Raw genomic sequence first — 18,019 nt, 5'->3', positions numbered from 1 at the left:
TTCTGTACAGGAAGTACCATGTCTGACCATTTCTTGGCCTTCTTTGCCATCTCTATCCATTACAAAGGATCTCTGCTGTTACGTGACACTTCCTACGGCTCACATGGGCTCTCAGAAGGCGGCAAAAAGCTGAATCGTGGCTTTGCAGGCTCTGGCTGAAAAAAAGTAGCGCGTTTGGGTAGTGGCTGGTTACAGTACTGTGAGACTCAGGCGCGTGCCCGCGTCGACCGAATGCTTTGTTTTCTTTCCTCTGTTTACCTAAACGGAGATTCCCGGTCGGAATATTATCGCTTTTTTACGAGAAAAATGGCATAAAAATGGATTTTAAACAGCGGTTGACATGCTTCGAAGTACGGTAATGGAATATTTAGAAATTTCTTGTCACGAATTGCGCCATGCTCGTGACCCTGATTTACCATTTCGGATAGTGTCTGGAACGCACGAACAAAACGCCGCTATTTGGATATAACGATGGATTATTTTGGACCAAACCATCATTTGTTATTGAAGTAGCAGTCCTGGGAGTGCATTCTGACGAAGACAACAAAGGTAATCAAACTTTTGTAATAGTAAATCTGACTTTGGTCAGGGCTAAACTTGGTGGGTGTCTAAATGGCTAGCCGTGATGGCTGGGCTATCTACTGAGAATATTGCAAAATGTGCTTTCACCGAAAAGCTATTTTAAAATCGGACACCTCGATTGCACAAAGGAGTTCTGTATCTATAATTCTTAAAATAATTGTTATGTTTTTTGTGAACGTTTATTGTGAGTAATTTAGTAAATTGTTAGTAAATTCCCCGGAAGTTTGCGGGGGGTATGCTAGTTCTGAACGTCACATGCTAATGTAAAAAGCTGGTTTTTGAAATATAAATATGAACTTGATTGAACAAAACATGCATGTATTGTATAACATAATGTCCTAGGTGTGTCATCTGATGAAGATCATCAAAGGTTAGTGCTGCATTTAGCTGTCTTCTGGGTTTTTGTGACATTATATGCTAGCTTGAAAAATGGGTGTCTGATTATTTCTGGCTGGGTACTCTGCTGACATAATCTAATGTTTTGCTTTCGTTGTAAAGCCTTTTTGAAATCGGACAGTGTGGTTAGATTAACGAGAGTCTTGTCTTTAAAATGCTGTAAAATAGTCATATGTTTGAGAAATTGAAGTAATAGCATTTCTAAGGTATTTGAAAATTTGCTCCACGGGATTCAACTGGCTGTTGCATAGGTGGGACGAATTCGTCCCGCCTAGCCCAGAGAGGTTAAAGACTCATCTCTTCAGTAGGTCATATGATTGAGTGTAGTCTTGCCAAGGGGTGTGAAGGTGAACGGAAAGGCACTGGAGCGACGAACCGCCCTTGCTGTCTCTGCCTGTCCGGTTCCCCTCTCTCCTCTGGGATTCTCTGCCTCTAACCCTATTACTGGGGGGCTGGGTCACTGGCTTACTGGTGCACTTCCATGCTGGCCCTAGGAGGGATGCGTCACTGACGTGATCATCTTGTCCAGGTTGGTGCCCCCCTCTGGGTTCGCGCCATGGGGGAGATCTTTGTGGGCTATACTCGGCCTTGTCTCAGGGTAGTAGGTTGGTGGTTGAAGATATCCCACTAGTGGTGTGGGAGCTGTGCTTTGGCAAAGTGGGTGGGGTTATATACTGCCTGTTCGGCCCTGTCCGGGGTATTGTCAGACAGGGTCACAATGTCTCCCGACCCCTCCTGTCTTAGCCTTCAGTATTTATGCTGCAATAGTTTGTGTTGGGAGGCTAGGGTCAGTCTGTTATCTGGAGTATTTCTCCTGTCTTATCTGATGTCCTGTGTGAATTTAAGTATGCTCCCTCTAATTCTCTCTCTTTTTTCCTTCTCTCTCTCTCTTCTCTCTCTCTTTCTCTCTCTTCTCACGAAGGACCTGAGCCCCAGGACCATGCCTCAGGACTACCTGGCCTGATGACTCCTTGCTGTCCCCAGTCCACCTATTCATGCTGCTGCTCCAGTTTCAACTGTTCTACCTGCGGCTATGGAACCCTGACCTGTTCACTGGATGTACTACCTTGTCCCGGACCTGCTGTTTTGGACTCTCTCTCTACCGCCCCTGCTGTCTCTAACTCTGAATTATCAGCTATGAAATAACAATTGACATTTACTCCCGAGGTGCTGACCTGTTGCACCCTCTACAACCACTGTGATTATTATTATTTGACCCTGCTGGTCATCTATGAACATTTGAACATCTTGGCCATGTTCTTTTATAATCTCCACCCGGCACAGCCAGAAGAGGACTGGCTACCCCTCAGAGCCTGGTTCCTCTCTAGGTTTCTTCCTAGGTTCCGTCCTTTCTAGGGATTTTTTCCTATCCACCGTGCTTCTACATCTGCATTGCTTGCTGTTTGGGGTTTTAGGCTGGGTTTCTGTACAGCACTTTGTGACCTCGGCTGATATAAAAAGGGCTTTATAAGTACATTTCATTGATTGATGGTTGTCCTTCTGGAAGGTTCTCCCATCTCCACAGAAGATCTCTGACAGAGTGACCATCGGGTTCTTGGTCACCTACCTGACCAAGGCCCTTCTCCCCCGATTGATCAGTTTGGCCGGGCTAGCTCTAGGAAGAGTCTTGGTGGCTCTAAACTTCATCCATTTAAGAATGATGGAGGCCATTGTGTCCTTGGGCACCTTTAATGCTGCAGAGATGTTTTGGTACCCTTCCCCAGATCTGTGCCTCGACACAATCCTGTCTCGGAGCTCTACGGACAATTCCTTTGACCTCATGCCTTGCTTTTTGCTTTGACATGCACTGTCAACTGTGGGACCTTATATGTGACCCGTTTCAGGAAACTAGGCGTAAAAAAATGTGTTTTGTTTGGCAGAAATGCCTTCTCGAATATGTGAACTTTCATGTGCCTTAATAACAAACTTGAATTTGGATTGTTCTGCCATATAGCACGCTTCTGTCTATTTCAGCTGGTCAGTATGTCTAGGTAATCCTGTCTAACACAGCTTTCTTTAAATGTATCGCATAGTAAAACTGCATGAGCCTAATGTCAAGTTAAAGTCTACTGTTAGCTAGCTAATGTTATCTGACTGGCTCGCAAGCTAATGTTACGTGTATGCTCCACAATTTCTGGAGGACTGAGTTTTGAAATCATTGGAATTCAAGTTTGATAGCTAAGGAGATGTAGAAAACAACTGTCTCTGGATTACATCTGCAAACTAAGGGCAACCATGGTATCCTACAGGAGATGCCTCCATCCATGATGTATACGGGTAAGATAGTTTATCTAGCAATAGTTTCAGATATAACACGTTTTTAATTTTGATAGAAAGGGGTTTCATTTCAAGTTAGTGTACTGTTAGCTAGCTAATGTTGGCTGGCTGGCTCGCTAGCTAACGTTACGTGTATGATCTTATTATTTGTATCTCAGAGCCATTTGCTTGTCTAGTAATAGCCTAATGTTAGCTAGCTAACATTGAACCTCGTTGGTTAGCTACCTACAGATTCATGCAGGGTAGTAACGTCATGAGTTGGGATTTTGGCTCATTGTTAGCTAGCTACACGTCTTAACAAAATACTCTCGTCTGAGTGTGCCAGAGTGCAGAATAACTAATGAATTTACGAATGCTCAAAACCCGCTGAATATGGCCGGGGTCAGTAAACGTTGGCAAAAAATCGTAATTACATTGTTGCCAGCAGCACAGTTACAGTCACCAACATTCTAGATAACATGAAAAAGCCTAACCAGCTCTGCTAGGGAGAGTAAAATGGTCAGAGTGGGGTGTTCTCTCATTTGTGTCTGGAAGTAACTAGCAAGCTAGCCAATGTTAGCCAGTTAGCTTGGGTGCTTGACTGCCGTTGTGAGGTCAGCGGACAATCTGACAGCACAGTTGGAATCACCAACACTCTGGATAACATAATAACCTAACCAGCTCTGCTAGGGCGAGTAATGTTCAGTGAGCTGTTCCCTCATTTTTGATTGAAAGTAGCTAGCAAGGTCGTTTGGGTGCTTGACTGCTGTTGTTGTACAGAACGCTTGCATCTACCCTTGATGATGGCGCCGGAGGAGATGGCTTCCGTTAAAAAAAAAAATGGTGCTATTGGGTGTGTTTTTTCACGTTATTTGTAACTTATTTTGTACATAATGTTTTTGCCACCGTCTCTTATGACCAAAAGAGCTTCTGGACAGCGATTACTCACCTCGTACTAGACAAATATTTTTTATTTAACGAGTCAGATGCGAAGGATTTACTTCAGACACCGGACAAGGCCCAAATCCCCGTCATTCGCATGAAGAAGAGACCGAGATATCGGGGACATAGGTTGGGGTGCCTTGTAAAGATCTGATGGCGAGTGAGTAATCCCCCTCTACCATCAGTCCTATTAGCCAACGTGCAATCAATTGATAACTAAATGGATGAGCTCTGATCAAGACATTCCAACAAATGGGACATTAAAAACTGTAATATCTTAAGTTTCACAAAGTTGTGGCTGAAGCCGACATGGATAACATACAGCTGTCTGAGGTTTTTTTTCGGAATGATAGAACAGCTGCCTCCGGTAAGACAAGAAGTGGAGGTCTGAGTCTATTTGTAAATAACAGCTGCTGCATAAAATCGAATATTAAGGAAGTCTTAAGGTTTTGCTCGTCTGAGGTAAAGTATCTCATTATATTTTTTATTTTATTTATTTAACCTTTATTTAACTAGGCAAGTCAGTGAAGAACAAATTCTTATTTACAATGACGGCCAAACCCTAACCCAGATGATGCTGGGCCAATAGTGTGCCAATCTATGGGACTCCCAATCACGGCCGGTTGTGATACAGCCTGGAATCGAACCAGTGTCTGTAGTGACACCTCTAGCACTGAGATGCAGTGCCTTAGACCGCTACACCCCTCGGGATCAGTGGCATGATAAGCTGTAGACTACACTATTTACTAAGAGAGTTTTCATCTATGTTTTTCAGAGTTGTCTATTTACCACCACAAACCGATGCTGGCACTAAGACAGCACTCAATGAGCTGTATAAGGCCATAAGCAAACAAGAAAATGCTCATCCAGAGGCGGAGCTCCTTGTGGCCAGGGATGTTAATGCAGGGAAACTTAAATCCGTTTTACCTAATTTCTACCAGCATGTTAAATGTGCAACCAGAGAAAAAAACAACTCTAGACCACCTTTACTCCACACACAGAGACGTAGAACAAGCTCTCCCTCACCCTCCATTTGGAAAATCTGACCATAACTCTATCCTCCTGATTCCTGCTTACAAGCAAAAACTAAAGCAGGAAGTAACAGTGACTTGCTCAAAAGGAAGTGGTCAGATGACACAGATGCTAAGCTACAGGACTGTTTTGCTAGCACAGACTGGAATATGTTCCGGGATTCTTCCGATGGCATTGAGGAGTACACCACATCAGTCACTGGCTTCATCAATAAATGCATTGACGACGTCATCCCCACAGTGACAATAAGTACATACCCAACCAGAAGCCATGGATGACAGGCAACATCTGCACTGAACTAAAGGGCAGAGCTGCTGCTTTCAAGGAGCGGGACTCTAACCCGGACGCTTATAAGAAATCCCGTTATGCCCTCTGACGAACCATCAAACAGGTAAAGCTTCAACACAGGACTAAGATTGAATAGTGCTACACCAGCTACGAAGCTCGTCGGATGTGGCAGGGCTTGCAAACTGTTACAGACTACAAAGGGAAGCACAGAGGGAACACAAAGGAAGCACAAAGGGAACTGCCCAGTGACACGAGCCTACCAGACGAGCTAAATAACTTATACGCTCGCTTCGAGGCAAACAACACTGAAGCATGCATGAGAGCATCAACTGTTCCGGACGACTGTGTGATCACTCTCTCCGTAGCCGATGTGAGTAAGACCTTTAAACAGGTAAACATTCACAACACTGTAGGGCCAGATGGATTACTAGGACGTGTACTCTAAGCATGCGCTGACCAACTGGCAAGTGTCTTCATTGACATTTTCAACCTGTCCCTGACTGAGTCTGTAATACCAATACCATGTTTCAAGCCATGTAGTGCTATGAAAGGCTGGTCATGGTTCACATCAACACCATTATCCCATAAACCCTAGACCCACTCCAATTGGCATACCGCCCCAAAAGATCCACAGATGATGCAATCTCTATTGCATGCCACACTACACTTTCCCATCTGGACAAAAGGATCACCTACGCGATAATGCTATTCATTGAGTACAGCTCAGCGTTCAACACCATAAAGCCCTCAAAGCTCATGTCTAAGCTAAGGACCCTGGGACTAAACACCTCCCTCTACAACTGGATCCTGGACTTCCTGACGGGCCACCCACAGGTGGTAAGGGTAGGTAACAACACATCTGCCATGCTGATCCTCAACACTGGGGCCCCTCAGATGTGTGTGCTCAATCCCCTCCTGTACTCCCTGTTCACACATGACTGCATGGCCAAGCACGACTCCAACACCATCATTAAGTTTGCCGATGACACAACAGTGGTAGGCCCGATCACCGACATCGATGAGACAGCCTATAGGGAGGAGGTCATAGACCTGGCAGTGTGGTGCCAGGATAACATACTCTCCCTCAATGTGATCAAGACAAAGGAGATGATTGTGGACTACAGGAAAAGGAGGACCGAGCCCGTCCCCATTCTCATCGACAGGGCTGTAGTGGAGCAGGTTGATAGCTTTAATTTCCTTGGTGTCCACATCACCAACAAACTATCATGGTCCAAACACACCAAGACAGTCGTGAAGAGGGTACGACAATGCCTATTCCCCCTCAGGAGACTGAAAAGATTTGGCATGGGTCCTGTCGTGGAAAATTACATAATTAGTCATGCTATCCTGTGTTTTACTGCTTAAAGAATAGTCTCTTGTTATATGCTAGTGTTTTTTCTAACCTGATACAAACTTGTATTGGTGTGACTTAGTCATAAGACTGGGCTTACAGCTAAGAGACATTTGGGTGCAACCGCAGCATGTGAAATCCCATGGGTTTACTATCTACAGAAAGTCACATGTATGGAACCTTGCAGAAAGGAGTACAATATAGTGTTTGTTGTTGTGAATGCAGTTAGCACAAGTTTAATAGCCCGAGGGCTCAACCGTCTATCTTAAGTTTAGACAGACAACGAATTACCTTTTACACACTATCTGCTGACTGCAACGTATACAGAAAGGGGTTGTATGTATTTTCTCTATAAAAGCGTTGAACCGGCACTGTTCGTTGATCTTTTCAACTATGCACTGCTGAGTGGGTAGTTGATTTTCCATTTGTACAAATCTCATAATAAAGTGTTGTTTGAAAGAATATGCAGTCTCTCTTCCCTTTGATTAAAGATTCCACAACAGTCCTCAGATCCTCAAAAAGTTCTACATCTGCAACATCAAGAGCATCCTGACTGGTTCCATCACCGCCTGGTATTGCAACTACTCTGCCACAACTGCAAAGCACTACAGAGGATAGTACATCACTGGGGCCAAACTTCCTGCCATTCAGGACCTCTATACCAAAAACTTGCCGAAGGTTCCAGCCACCCTAGTCATAGACTGTTCTCTCTGCTACCGCACGGCAAGAGGTACCGGAGCGCCAAGTCTAGGTCCAAAAGGCTTCTTAAAAGCTTCTACCCCCAAGCCATAAGACTCCCGATGTCACGTCTGGGGGTATTTGTTTTATATGGTTTTGAGTGTGTGTTTATGTAGAGGGGCGTTTGATTTATGTATTCCGGGGGTTTTGGTTAAGTTCTATTGTATATTTCTATGTCGGTTCTAGGGTGTTTATTTCTATGTTTAATGTATTGGGATTGGGGCCTTCAATTGGAGGCAGCTGGTTATCGTTGCCTCTGATTGAAGGTCCTATAATTAGGAGTGTATTTGCTATGGGTATTGTGGGAGGTTGTTCTTAGTACTGCTGTATTTAGCCTGCAAGACTGTTAGTTCATTCGTTTCTTGTTTTGTTTATTTAAGTGTTCACTAATAAAGTTAAGATGAGTACTCGACCCGCTGTGCCTTGGTCCATTTACTACGACGCTCGTGACACCCGAACAGCTAATCAAATGGCTTCCAGGACCACCCCCATTTTTACGCTGCTGCTACTCTCTGTTTATTATCCATGCATAGTCACTTTACCTCTACCTTCAAGTACATATTACCTTAACTAACCGGTGCCCCCGCACATTGACTCAGTACCGGTACCCCATTTATATAGTCTCGCTACTATTATTTTATTGTTACTCAATAATTTGTTATTTTTCTTATATTTTATATTTATTTAATTAATACATGTTTTACTTTTGGTTAAGGGCTTGTAAGTAAGCATTTCACTGTAAGATCACAACACTTGTTGTATTCGACACATGTGACAAATATAATTTGTTTTGATTTGATTTAAAGAGATCGGTGTGGCTAAAGCTTAAGAGGGTGTGAACGATTGTCATAATTGTTGAAGCCGTGTTGAATGGACCAAACTGCAGGCGGAATGTGGATACTCATCTTTTAATGTAAAGAACAATAAATTAAAGCAAAGTATACACAGGAAAACAATAAACACGAAACTCACGACAGGCTTACTACAAACAAAAAAGACTAGCAGTGTTAGCACAACCACCCACAAACCCAAGTGACAAACATACTCCTAAATATATGACTCCCAATCAGGAACAACGATCACCAGCTGTCCCTGATCGGGAGCCACACAGACCCACATAGAAATACAACACCCAGAACACACATACACAGACATACTCTGCCACGTCCTGACCAAAACTACACAACAACACCCTCTGCTGGTCAGGACATGACAACGATGCTGAATGGGTGTCGACAAAGGAGGGTTCTCCAGTAGTAGTACCAAAACATTCAAAGTCCATTTTTCTCAAAAGTGAGCTTACAAGTTTATCAATTTTCAAAGCAAAATCACTTTCCCGTTGTTCCTCAAATGTTGTATGGTATACCATTTTATCAAATATAGAAATATTTTTTCTACATAAGACAGATTTGAACCGGTTGGTCACATATAGACAGATGTGTGACTTTCCAAATCATGAACAATCAATTCAATTTACCACAGGTGGACTCCAATCAAGTTGTAGAAGCATCTCACAGATGATCAATGGAAACAGGATGCATCTGAGCTCAATTTAGAGTCTTATAGCAAGGTGCACTTGATTCAGCAACCCTAGCACGGGAATGGCAAAGTGTTCCCGTTTTTAACCATTTCATGTGTCTGAAGGTAGAACTCCGCCTACCCGGCAGGCCCTGAGAGCAAATCAAGTGCACTTATAGGCCTACCGCTGGCCAATCAAAGCTCAGATCACTGTGTCTGCACAGTTTCCTTGAGCCATAGACTGTAAAAAGTAGCATCGAACGAAGTTGACTAGAGAGAGTCACAATGAACAACAGCAAAGAGCTGCTGTTTTTATGAGTAAGTTAATGTTTAAAATTCCCTAGAGTCGATGTCCCCGTGGAAATCTAATTAGCATCATAAAAATCTGTCAATTTTAGCTAGAGATACAGTATCTGATATTTTGCATGGGCTGCATCTCAATCCACTGCATCCGCATCTGCGGTGAAAGGTGTCAGAGCTAGAGCAGTGTTTGTCAGACCACGAGACATCCCGAAAATCAGTCTTCTCACGAAAGTGTCTGTAGCGTCCGAACCGTTTGGGCTACACACTAATATGGTGGAAAGGTGAGTCTCTCACGAACACTTACATGTTGGTTGTTTTGCTCTAGGATGCCCACAAGCCCCGGTAGCCGGGTACCAGTTAAAAAAATATATGGAAGCATATATATGGAGATAGTTTAGAGCCTAAAATAAGAGGTTAAATATATACAACAACAAAAAAGTTTCATGACACTTCAGAACAAACTTCTTTTAGACTTTTGGGGGGACTGTATGTTTATCCATGTAAGAAGCTGTTATTCAATGCGTTTCTACGGGCTAATAGCAGTAAGTCCAAATTCAGTGTTTCTCAATGCTGGGAAAATATTTTTGCCGATGCTATATTAGTATATATTACTGCAGATGCTATATTAGTCCGCTAATACAGGACTATTAAAGGCCCAGTGCACTACTTTTGTGAAAAAACAACGAGTAATAATAATAAATCAAAAAATAAATAATGACATTCTGATTTTTCAGAATTTTGGGCTATAGCTAAAACCAGCACTGCAGCTGCAATAAATGAGTATAGCAATGTGTTCCTATAAATTAATTATTATGCTCACTCAGCTGTGCCTCAGAAGTAATAAAACAAATGATCTATTACCTGTGTGATCATATGATTTAGGTATATACCTAAAATGTTTGAATATAATTTCTAAATGGTCTGAGAATAACAAAATTGGCAGGGTAATTCAAGCATAGCCAATATGCAGTGATACTGTATTGGGCCTATTGCACAACCTCATTGCTACATAACTGTTTTTAATTGGTTAATGTTTCATCAAAGTGTTCTTGACTCAGAAAAGGTTGGTGACCACTGGTCTATGGGTTTGGATGGATTATGTTGCTTTTAGTGCATTGTATTGTTTGGCCTGATGATGGCCTCACTAACTTGTGCATGTCTTCTTGTCGTTGTTGAGGGTGTAGCCAATGTTGCAGCCGCAGGTGAAGTCTCCAGGGGAGGGGATACAGATCTGATCACAGTCATGCTTCCCTTCAGCACACAGGTCTATGGCTGTATCATACAAAGAGACAAAAATCACTGTTGATGGTAAATCAGTAACTGCTGAATCCTAACTTGACCTAGGGCTCTATTCAATCTGAATCGTTACAGATTCTGTGATAGAAATGTGAAGATCATTTCCATTTGAGACGACATAAAGCTGAACTTCCACAATGCAAATTGAATAGATACATGGCTACATGCTCACAATTAAACCTTTCTTACAAATTTCCCATTGGCATATACAAGAACCAGGCCCAGTTACTGTTAAATTCAAGTGATGTGATGAAATTAAATACACTACAGTTATGCATGCACTTGACTGACATTATATATCGTTCATTCATTTAAAAAAAGTATTAAGTTGTCTCATGTCTAGCCCAATGGACAGCCTACCTGTGCAGGTCTTGGCATCCTTGTTGAGAGTGTATCCTGGCTGACACAGGCAGTGGAAAGAGCCAGGGGAACTCTCACAGAGGTGCTCGCAGCCATGGTCAGACTCCAGGCATAGATCCATCCCTGGAACCCCAGCAGGTGAGCAAAAAATCTACCTTTCACTCTCATATCATTGACATTAGGAAATATCAAGGATTTGCTCATACTGTTTTGAAAGATGATCAAGTTCCCAAAAGCTAGAATTAGAATGAATTAGAATTCAATGCTTGATATTGTGCTGCCAAGGATGTAACTTATAGCGAGAGCTGAAAATGAGTTGAGTTTGAGGATACATTAACGGATAAACATTTTACAAGCTTTAAAAGTCTCAGGTACAAATACTTACCTTTGTGAACACTGGTGACCTTGACACTTCAGCAACTGTAAAGTGTGATTTTCTCAATATGATTGAAACTGAGTGGTATCTTGATAATTGCTTACATCGCACATATCGCTGAACACACGTTTGATGATAATTCAATAATATTACATATCAACTCAACCCACCGCAGAGCTTGTCCTGGAACTGCAGGCCAAACTGGTGGATCAGGTCAAAGGACTCCACCAGGAAGACATGATCCTCGAAGGGCGGCGATGCCATGGCGCGCAGTGAGGTCATATCCGCCCGGGCCACGCCTACTGTGTAGATCTCGATGCCCTTGTCCCGAGCCTCGGCCGCCACTTCTGCCACACGGTCCTGGGGCCGTCCGTCCGTTACAATGACAGCTACGTTGGGCACCTTGGGTCTGTCACCCTCAGCTGCCGTGAAGGCATGGTTCATTACGTACTTGATGGCCAGGCCCGTCATTGTGCCCTGTGCCAAGGGGATGATCTCATTGATGCCTTTCACCATGCCCTGCAGCTTTGCGTGGGTCTTGAGAGAGAATTCGTTCTGGACCTAGAGTCATAGAAGCATACAAAGCATCAGTCACCTCTTCATCTGCAGGGTTTACATGTCTAACTATCTTTATTTAGGTACAACTGAGTCTTTAACAGTGGAAAAAATTGTTTAGTTAAACCCTAGGAAAAAATCATGTGCATCGCAAAAGCTTTTAGCCTTTAGTGATAGTTCTCTAGACTTTGTGGAGCTACAATAACTACGATTGGAAATGGAAGACAAGATAAGAAATACATGCCAAGAACTATCTTCCCTTTCCAAGCGTAGTTCTTCGCTAAGGTGTAAAAACACAGATAAATTGAGAATATGATATGATAAGAGGTTGTGGACCTGGCTGGAGTACTGCACCAGGCCCACCCGGGTAGAGTTCGATCCCACGTCCAGTGTGTGGATGATGTCGATCATGAACTTGCGCATGGTCTCAAACTCGTGGGGTCGCACACTGCGAGAGCTGTCAATAATGAACACCAGGTCCACTGGGCCGGACTTGCACTTCTGCTCCAGTGCTGGATTGGAATTGAGTTGAAAATCAGCTGCAAATTCATCACAAGCTGCATGAATATGAAATTATCTACGGCATAAGGATACAAGTAAACAGTAATTTTGTATGAATTGCATTAACTTCCTTGCAATGCCGGATCTCATTCTAATTGAATCTAACCAAAAATTATGAGGTAAGAAGCAATTGAATGTGTGCCGAATTACAATGCATTCATGGTAATTTTATTACTTCACAGTTGGAATTGGCTAACCTGCTTTTGGCCTAGCCACAGCCAGGGTGGCCAAGACTAGCAGGACAGACACACAGACACACAGCTGTCTCATGTTCAGGGTGCTGGGCTGGGAGCTGGACTTGTCAGAGCTGGTCTGGGTTTAGGCAGGCTTCACACTGCACTGCAATGACAGAATACAGAACAAAACATGTCAGAGACATCCATGGGTACCTTACCACCAGCACATTCCTGCCCAGCTCTGCCGTAAAAACTCTTGACTCCAAACAGATGGCGGAGGTATACAGGAGTCAGTCTTATCCTAACAGACAGCTGCACACAGGACTAATCCTTCACATCACCGCATGCAAGGGGTTCAAACGCAGCACAGGAGTAATCGCTGGAAAATAACAAATTACTGGGACATGTTTATGCGAAATGGACATTTACAAAAAGCACTTATTTTCTTGGGTCCTGAGAGAGGGGTCCTGGTGAGGTTTATTGTTATCACTTAGATAGTTGTACCTTGAAAAAGTGGTTGTTGTCATTCATTGGCCTCATTTTGGTCAATTTGTGAATGCCCAATGGAAGCAACTTCCTCAGAGAGAGTAAGCAGATACCACATCAAAAAACAACTGTGGAGTGTGCTATGCCTACTTGGCAGCAAAGTTTTAGTGAACCATTAAACGGATGCCAATTGACATGAGCCAGGAATCCCTCTGATATGAAGACGTATGTGAAATCCCACAGACTAATTTCATAGATAACAAGAGAGTGATGGAAAGCAGAAAAGAGGGATACAAACAGAACTAAGTGTGATGACAAAGATAGATCAGGACCTCGCAAAGAGCCCAGATCCTGCTCAGAGAAAGCCTTATGCATTGTGATCTTGATCAGTCTCACTTGTTCTCCTCCCAGACCCAGTGCAGAAGTAACTCTAGACGTGTGTTTTAGAAGCCGCCTGCCGTAACCCTGTGCATGTGTCTGTGTGCAGGTACAAAGAAGCTTCAGTGTGCCCCACTACCATAGCATGTGAGCGGAGTTCTGCTGTTGGAAATCCTTTTGGAAAGTGCTCAGCATTTATACAACATTTCGTTGTATTAAATCATTATAGTCTATAAATTGCACATATAGGCTGTGACGTACTTAGAATTCAATACAAATTCAACACAAAAATGACTTATTAGTGCCTTTGAATTCATTTTTAAAAACACGAGTTTGGCCAGTCTGTGGCTTCAGGCTCATGCTATGGTGACTGGAGAGCAGGCCAGCAACGGAGAATATCCTCTCCACACTTGCAGAGCCACTGGGGATGCTTAACATCCCTTTGGTCACTCTTGCCAGGCTGGGCAGAGATGCAGTTTTTTTTATAGGTAGGCCTAAAGGTTTTTAGGCAAAATAAGCCAATCAAAACGTAAAGCTCCTTGAACGTGGCAATATGCCAGGCCTATTGGGCCAAAATCAATTATGGCCTATTGATAAAAATGTGATTCACATTTAAAAAAAATATATATATAAAAAAAAAATATATATATATATATATATATATATATATATATATATATATACACACACTACTGTTCAAAGGTTTGTGGTCACTTAGAAATGCCTTTGTTTTTGAAAAAAAAGCGAATTTTTTGCCTATTTAAAATAACATAAAATTGATCAGAAATACAGTCTAGACATTGTTAATGTTGTAAATGACTATTGTAGCTGGAAATGGCAGATTTTTTTATGGAATATCTACATAAGCGTACAGAGGCCTATTTTCAGCAACCATCACTCCTGTGTTCCAATGGCATGTTGTGTTAGCTAATCCAAGTTTATCATTTTAAAAGGCTAATTGATCATTAGAAAACCCTTTTGCAATTATGTTAGCACAGCTGAAAACTGTTGTGCTAAATAAAGAAGCAATAAAACTGGCCTTCTTTAGACTAGTTGAGTATCTGGAACATCAGCATTTGTGGGTTCGATTACAGGCTCAAAATGGTCAGAAACAAAGAACTTTCTTCTGAAACTCGTCAGTCCATTCTTGCTCTGAGAAATGACGGCAATTCCATGCGAGAAATTGCCAAGAAACTGAAGATCTTGTACAACGCTGTGTACTACTCCCTTCACAGAACAGCGCAAACTGAATCTTACCAGAACAGAAAGAGGAGTGGGAGGCCCAAGAAGACAAGTACATTACAACTGAGCAAAAGGACAAGTACATTAGTGTCTAGTTTGATAAGCTTACGCTTCACAAGTCCTCAACTGGCAGCTTCATGAAATAGTACCCGCATAACACCAGTCTCAACGTCAACAATGAAGAGGTGACTCCGGGATGCTGGCCTTCAGGCAGAGTTCCTCTGTCCAGTGTCTGTGTCCCATCTTAATATTTTATTTTTATTGGCCAGTCTGAGAGATGGCTTTTTCTTTGCAACTCTGCCTAGAAGGCCATCATCCTGGAGTCACCTATTGAAATTGAGAAATAATAATTATAAATTACTATGTCAGATAGACAAAATGTATTCAGGTAATCATGTTTAAACTCAAGTACCCCCCTAATTAATTAATTGTGTCAGTTCTAGCTCTGAGTTGTTTGTCCTAGCTACTAAATGAAACAATTCTTTATTCAAAACTTTTATTTCCAGTTAACAATGGATGGTATAGTGAAGATTTCAGTAGGGATCTTTATGCTTTCATCTGCCCCACATAACACTGTTTACAAAAAAAAAGACTATAGTGCTTACTATAGCATTCTATAGTATTATGTAGTAAACTGTAGTAGGCTATACTCTTTAGTATCTCTCGATCATGTGTAGTACGTACTATAGAATTTTGTAGTATACTATATTACACACTGTTCTATCCCTCGATCGTGTGCAGAGCTTACTATAGAATTTTGTAGCATACTGTAGAATACTATACTACTCACTGTAGTATCCCTCAATCATGTAGTGCTTACTATAGAATATTGAAATATACTGTAGAATACTATACTACACATTGTATTATCCCTTGATTGTGTAGTGCTAACTATAGAATGTTGTAGTATACTGTAGAATGCTATACTACACAATTTGCATATGCCCATTCCCCTCCCTCACATCCCAATTTGTGACTATATATTTTGTTCCCTACAGGTTAAAGAAAAGAGCTGAACATAGCCATTCAGTCCCCAGTCCTACCTACTTACAGGTTATGGAAAATTTGCTCTTTTACTATTTGTCCGGTCGGTTTCTTGAAGGAGAAAGCCCAAAAAAGATCATTAAAAAAAGGATCATAAAAAAATTCAATGTAAATAAAAAACTTTAAACACTAATGTCTGCAAAAACACTACAGTAAATACTACAGTTATATCACCAAAAACACAACAGTAAATACCACAGTATTCACTGTAGTGTTTTTGTGCAAAAACACCACAGTGTATAGTATATAAATATAGTAATGCAACTACAGTATTTTTCCTGTGGGGATTCTTTCTCACCGATGAGCTTCTCTGCCAGTTCCTAAGCCAGCAGTTGTTAAGGTACGGTTGCAAAACATGCTCGGTATTATTCTAACGAGTTCTACCCCCCCCCCCCCCCCCAAAAAAAAGACAAACTCTTTGAGCAAACAAAATTTGGTCAATTCATTTCTACATGAATGAATCTGGTGCACATCAAGTTAAGTAAATTCTACAAGAGGGTAGAAAGAGGTGGGAGAGGGAGGGAGGGAGAGGGAGCTACACATTCAGTGGGAGTGAAGAGAAGAGACAGTTGTGGCTGGCTCTGTGGCTGGAAGGGAGTTGAGTGACAGCTTGAGCACATATTCAGATTAAGACACAGCAGCTTCTTGTTCCATCTCGATTGGAAGCAGATGTGGACTTTGCTACTGTTAGCAGTTTCTCCTGCCTCTTCTTCTCCAGGCAGTCACTGTGCACCCACACATACAGGCAGTTAGAACCCTCAACATACTGACTCTACAATACACAATGTTGCATTGATAACCAGGTTGCATAGAAACATTCTTTGTTTTTTAAACTAACCACAATTCTCATTATACACAATTTAATTGGGAGATGTGGATTTGTTGGTTATTATCCTGTTTGATAGTTTCTAAATAATGAATTGTACTAAATGATAGTATAAGCCACGTTTTGTTTATGGTATACTTTTTAAACTGCAATTTAATAATAGCATTTCATCAAACCATTAGCCTAATAAGCACAGATTGGCAAATATAGATTTGACTAATTCCATCCTATCCCAAGGAACTCTTTAAAGATAACCATCATCATGATCTAGTCCAGCACAAACCAATAGGCTACCAGCTGCTGCAATTTCTACTACAGTAATGTACTAGCCTAACACTAATACTAACAATATAAGTTGTAAATATATTTGTGATAGTTTTACTAAAAAGCATTTTTTCTTTTCAAGTGTAGACTACCGTGACTGCACAGTAGTGCATACATAGCTTTGATATGACTGAGCAGTATAGGTGTATATAAATTAGCTACACCTCAGGGATAGACCGCATATTGGCAACTCTTATTATACCCTATGATGGTAACATCAGAAACAACAATCCCATAGCGCCGCTAATGAAGGATCAGACAGGCATTTCCTTACTGGGTCATGTTGCCTGGTTGACCAAAATATTTATTTGCCTATAGAGTAGCAAAACAAAACACACTGACACTGGTCTATAGATATGCAGTCAGTGAATACTGAAAAAAAAACATACTTTCTCCATTACATTTTCAGCATCGCTGCAGATAACGAATTCCATGGACCCCACTCACCTGTACCAACCCGGGGATTCGCTCACTCTCCTGGGAATTACGCTGGGTAGGACGGAACCTTGGCCGTTGGAATGGAACAGGTAAGCTACTGCTGTAAATGCAACTTTAAAACACACAAAATGCCTGCTGTGACTCACAAAAAGTCCAAGTAAAAGCAAAGGTATCCAAGATTCTCCTAAGTCACCAAGCTGGGAGGAATGAGTGTTCCTGTGAGGTTTTAGCCTCGTCTCAACTGGTATTCTGTCATGGAATGAAGGAGTGGAGGCTCATGCAGGTATTAAAATACAGGCAATGACAGTGCAAGTGTAGACCCCACCCCCCTTTGAAATAGGAACCGCTGGGAAGGCACAGGAGGGACACATGCCAGGACTGGGATGATCTTGCGCCTTTTGTGTTGAATACAATAAATTCAAATTTATTGAGATTACTAAATAAAGTTTGATAAAACTATTTAACTCTAGGCACAGTTGGTGCTTTTCCAAATGACCAATGCTAATACTGTAACAACAACTTACCAGTGACAACAATAACAGTAATTTTGG

At 41.9% G+C, this 18,019-nt stretch overlaps 1 protein-coding gene and 1 non-coding gene across 4 annotated transcripts in view; one reads left to right on the top strand and one right to left on the bottom strand.

Moving 5' to 3' along the window:
• matn4 (matrilin 4) overlaps positions 1-17,753 on the bottom strand; it is a 60,004-nt gene extending 42,251 nt beyond the window's left edge. Inside the window, exons 1-6 of one of the 3 annotated variants that reach the window (XM_082967346.1) lie at positions 17,478-17,752; positions 12,752-12,893; positions 12,330-12,532; positions 11,609-11,999; positions 11,063-11,185; positions 10,556-10,678 (exon numbers count right to left, since the gene is read on the bottom strand). In XM_082967346.1, coding sequence (XP_082823472.1) covers positions 10,556-10,678; positions 11,063-11,185; positions 11,609-11,999; positions 12,330-12,532; positions 12,752-12,824 — 913 coding nt within the window. In that variant the 5' untranslated portion in view covers positions 12,825-12,893; positions 17,478-17,752. Of the gene's footprint in view, positions 1-10,555; positions 10,679-11,062; positions 11,186-11,608; positions 12,000-12,329; positions 12,533-12,751; positions 12,894-17,477 lie in introns of all 3 variants that reach the window. The other 2 variants (XM_082967347.1, XM_082967348.1) reach the window with 2 other exon arrangements.
• On the top strand, positions 15,896-15,950 carry LOC123729731 (U7 small nuclear RNA). Its single transcript, XR_006761439.2, has one exon. It is a non-coding gene; the product is annotated as a U7 small nuclear RNA (small nuclear RNA).
• Positions 17,754-18,019: the final 266 nt, after the last annotated feature.

Source organism: Salmo salar, chromosome 22, assembly GCF_965601325.2.
Source record: "Salmo salar chromosome 22, fSalSal1, whole genome shotgun sequence".
Classification (NCBI taxonomy): Eukaryota; Metazoa; Chordata; class Actinopteri; order Salmoniformes; family Salmonidae; genus Salmo; species Salmo salar.
Note: the sequence above shows the minus strand (reverse complement) of the source record. Positions and strands in the feature narration are given on the sequence as shown.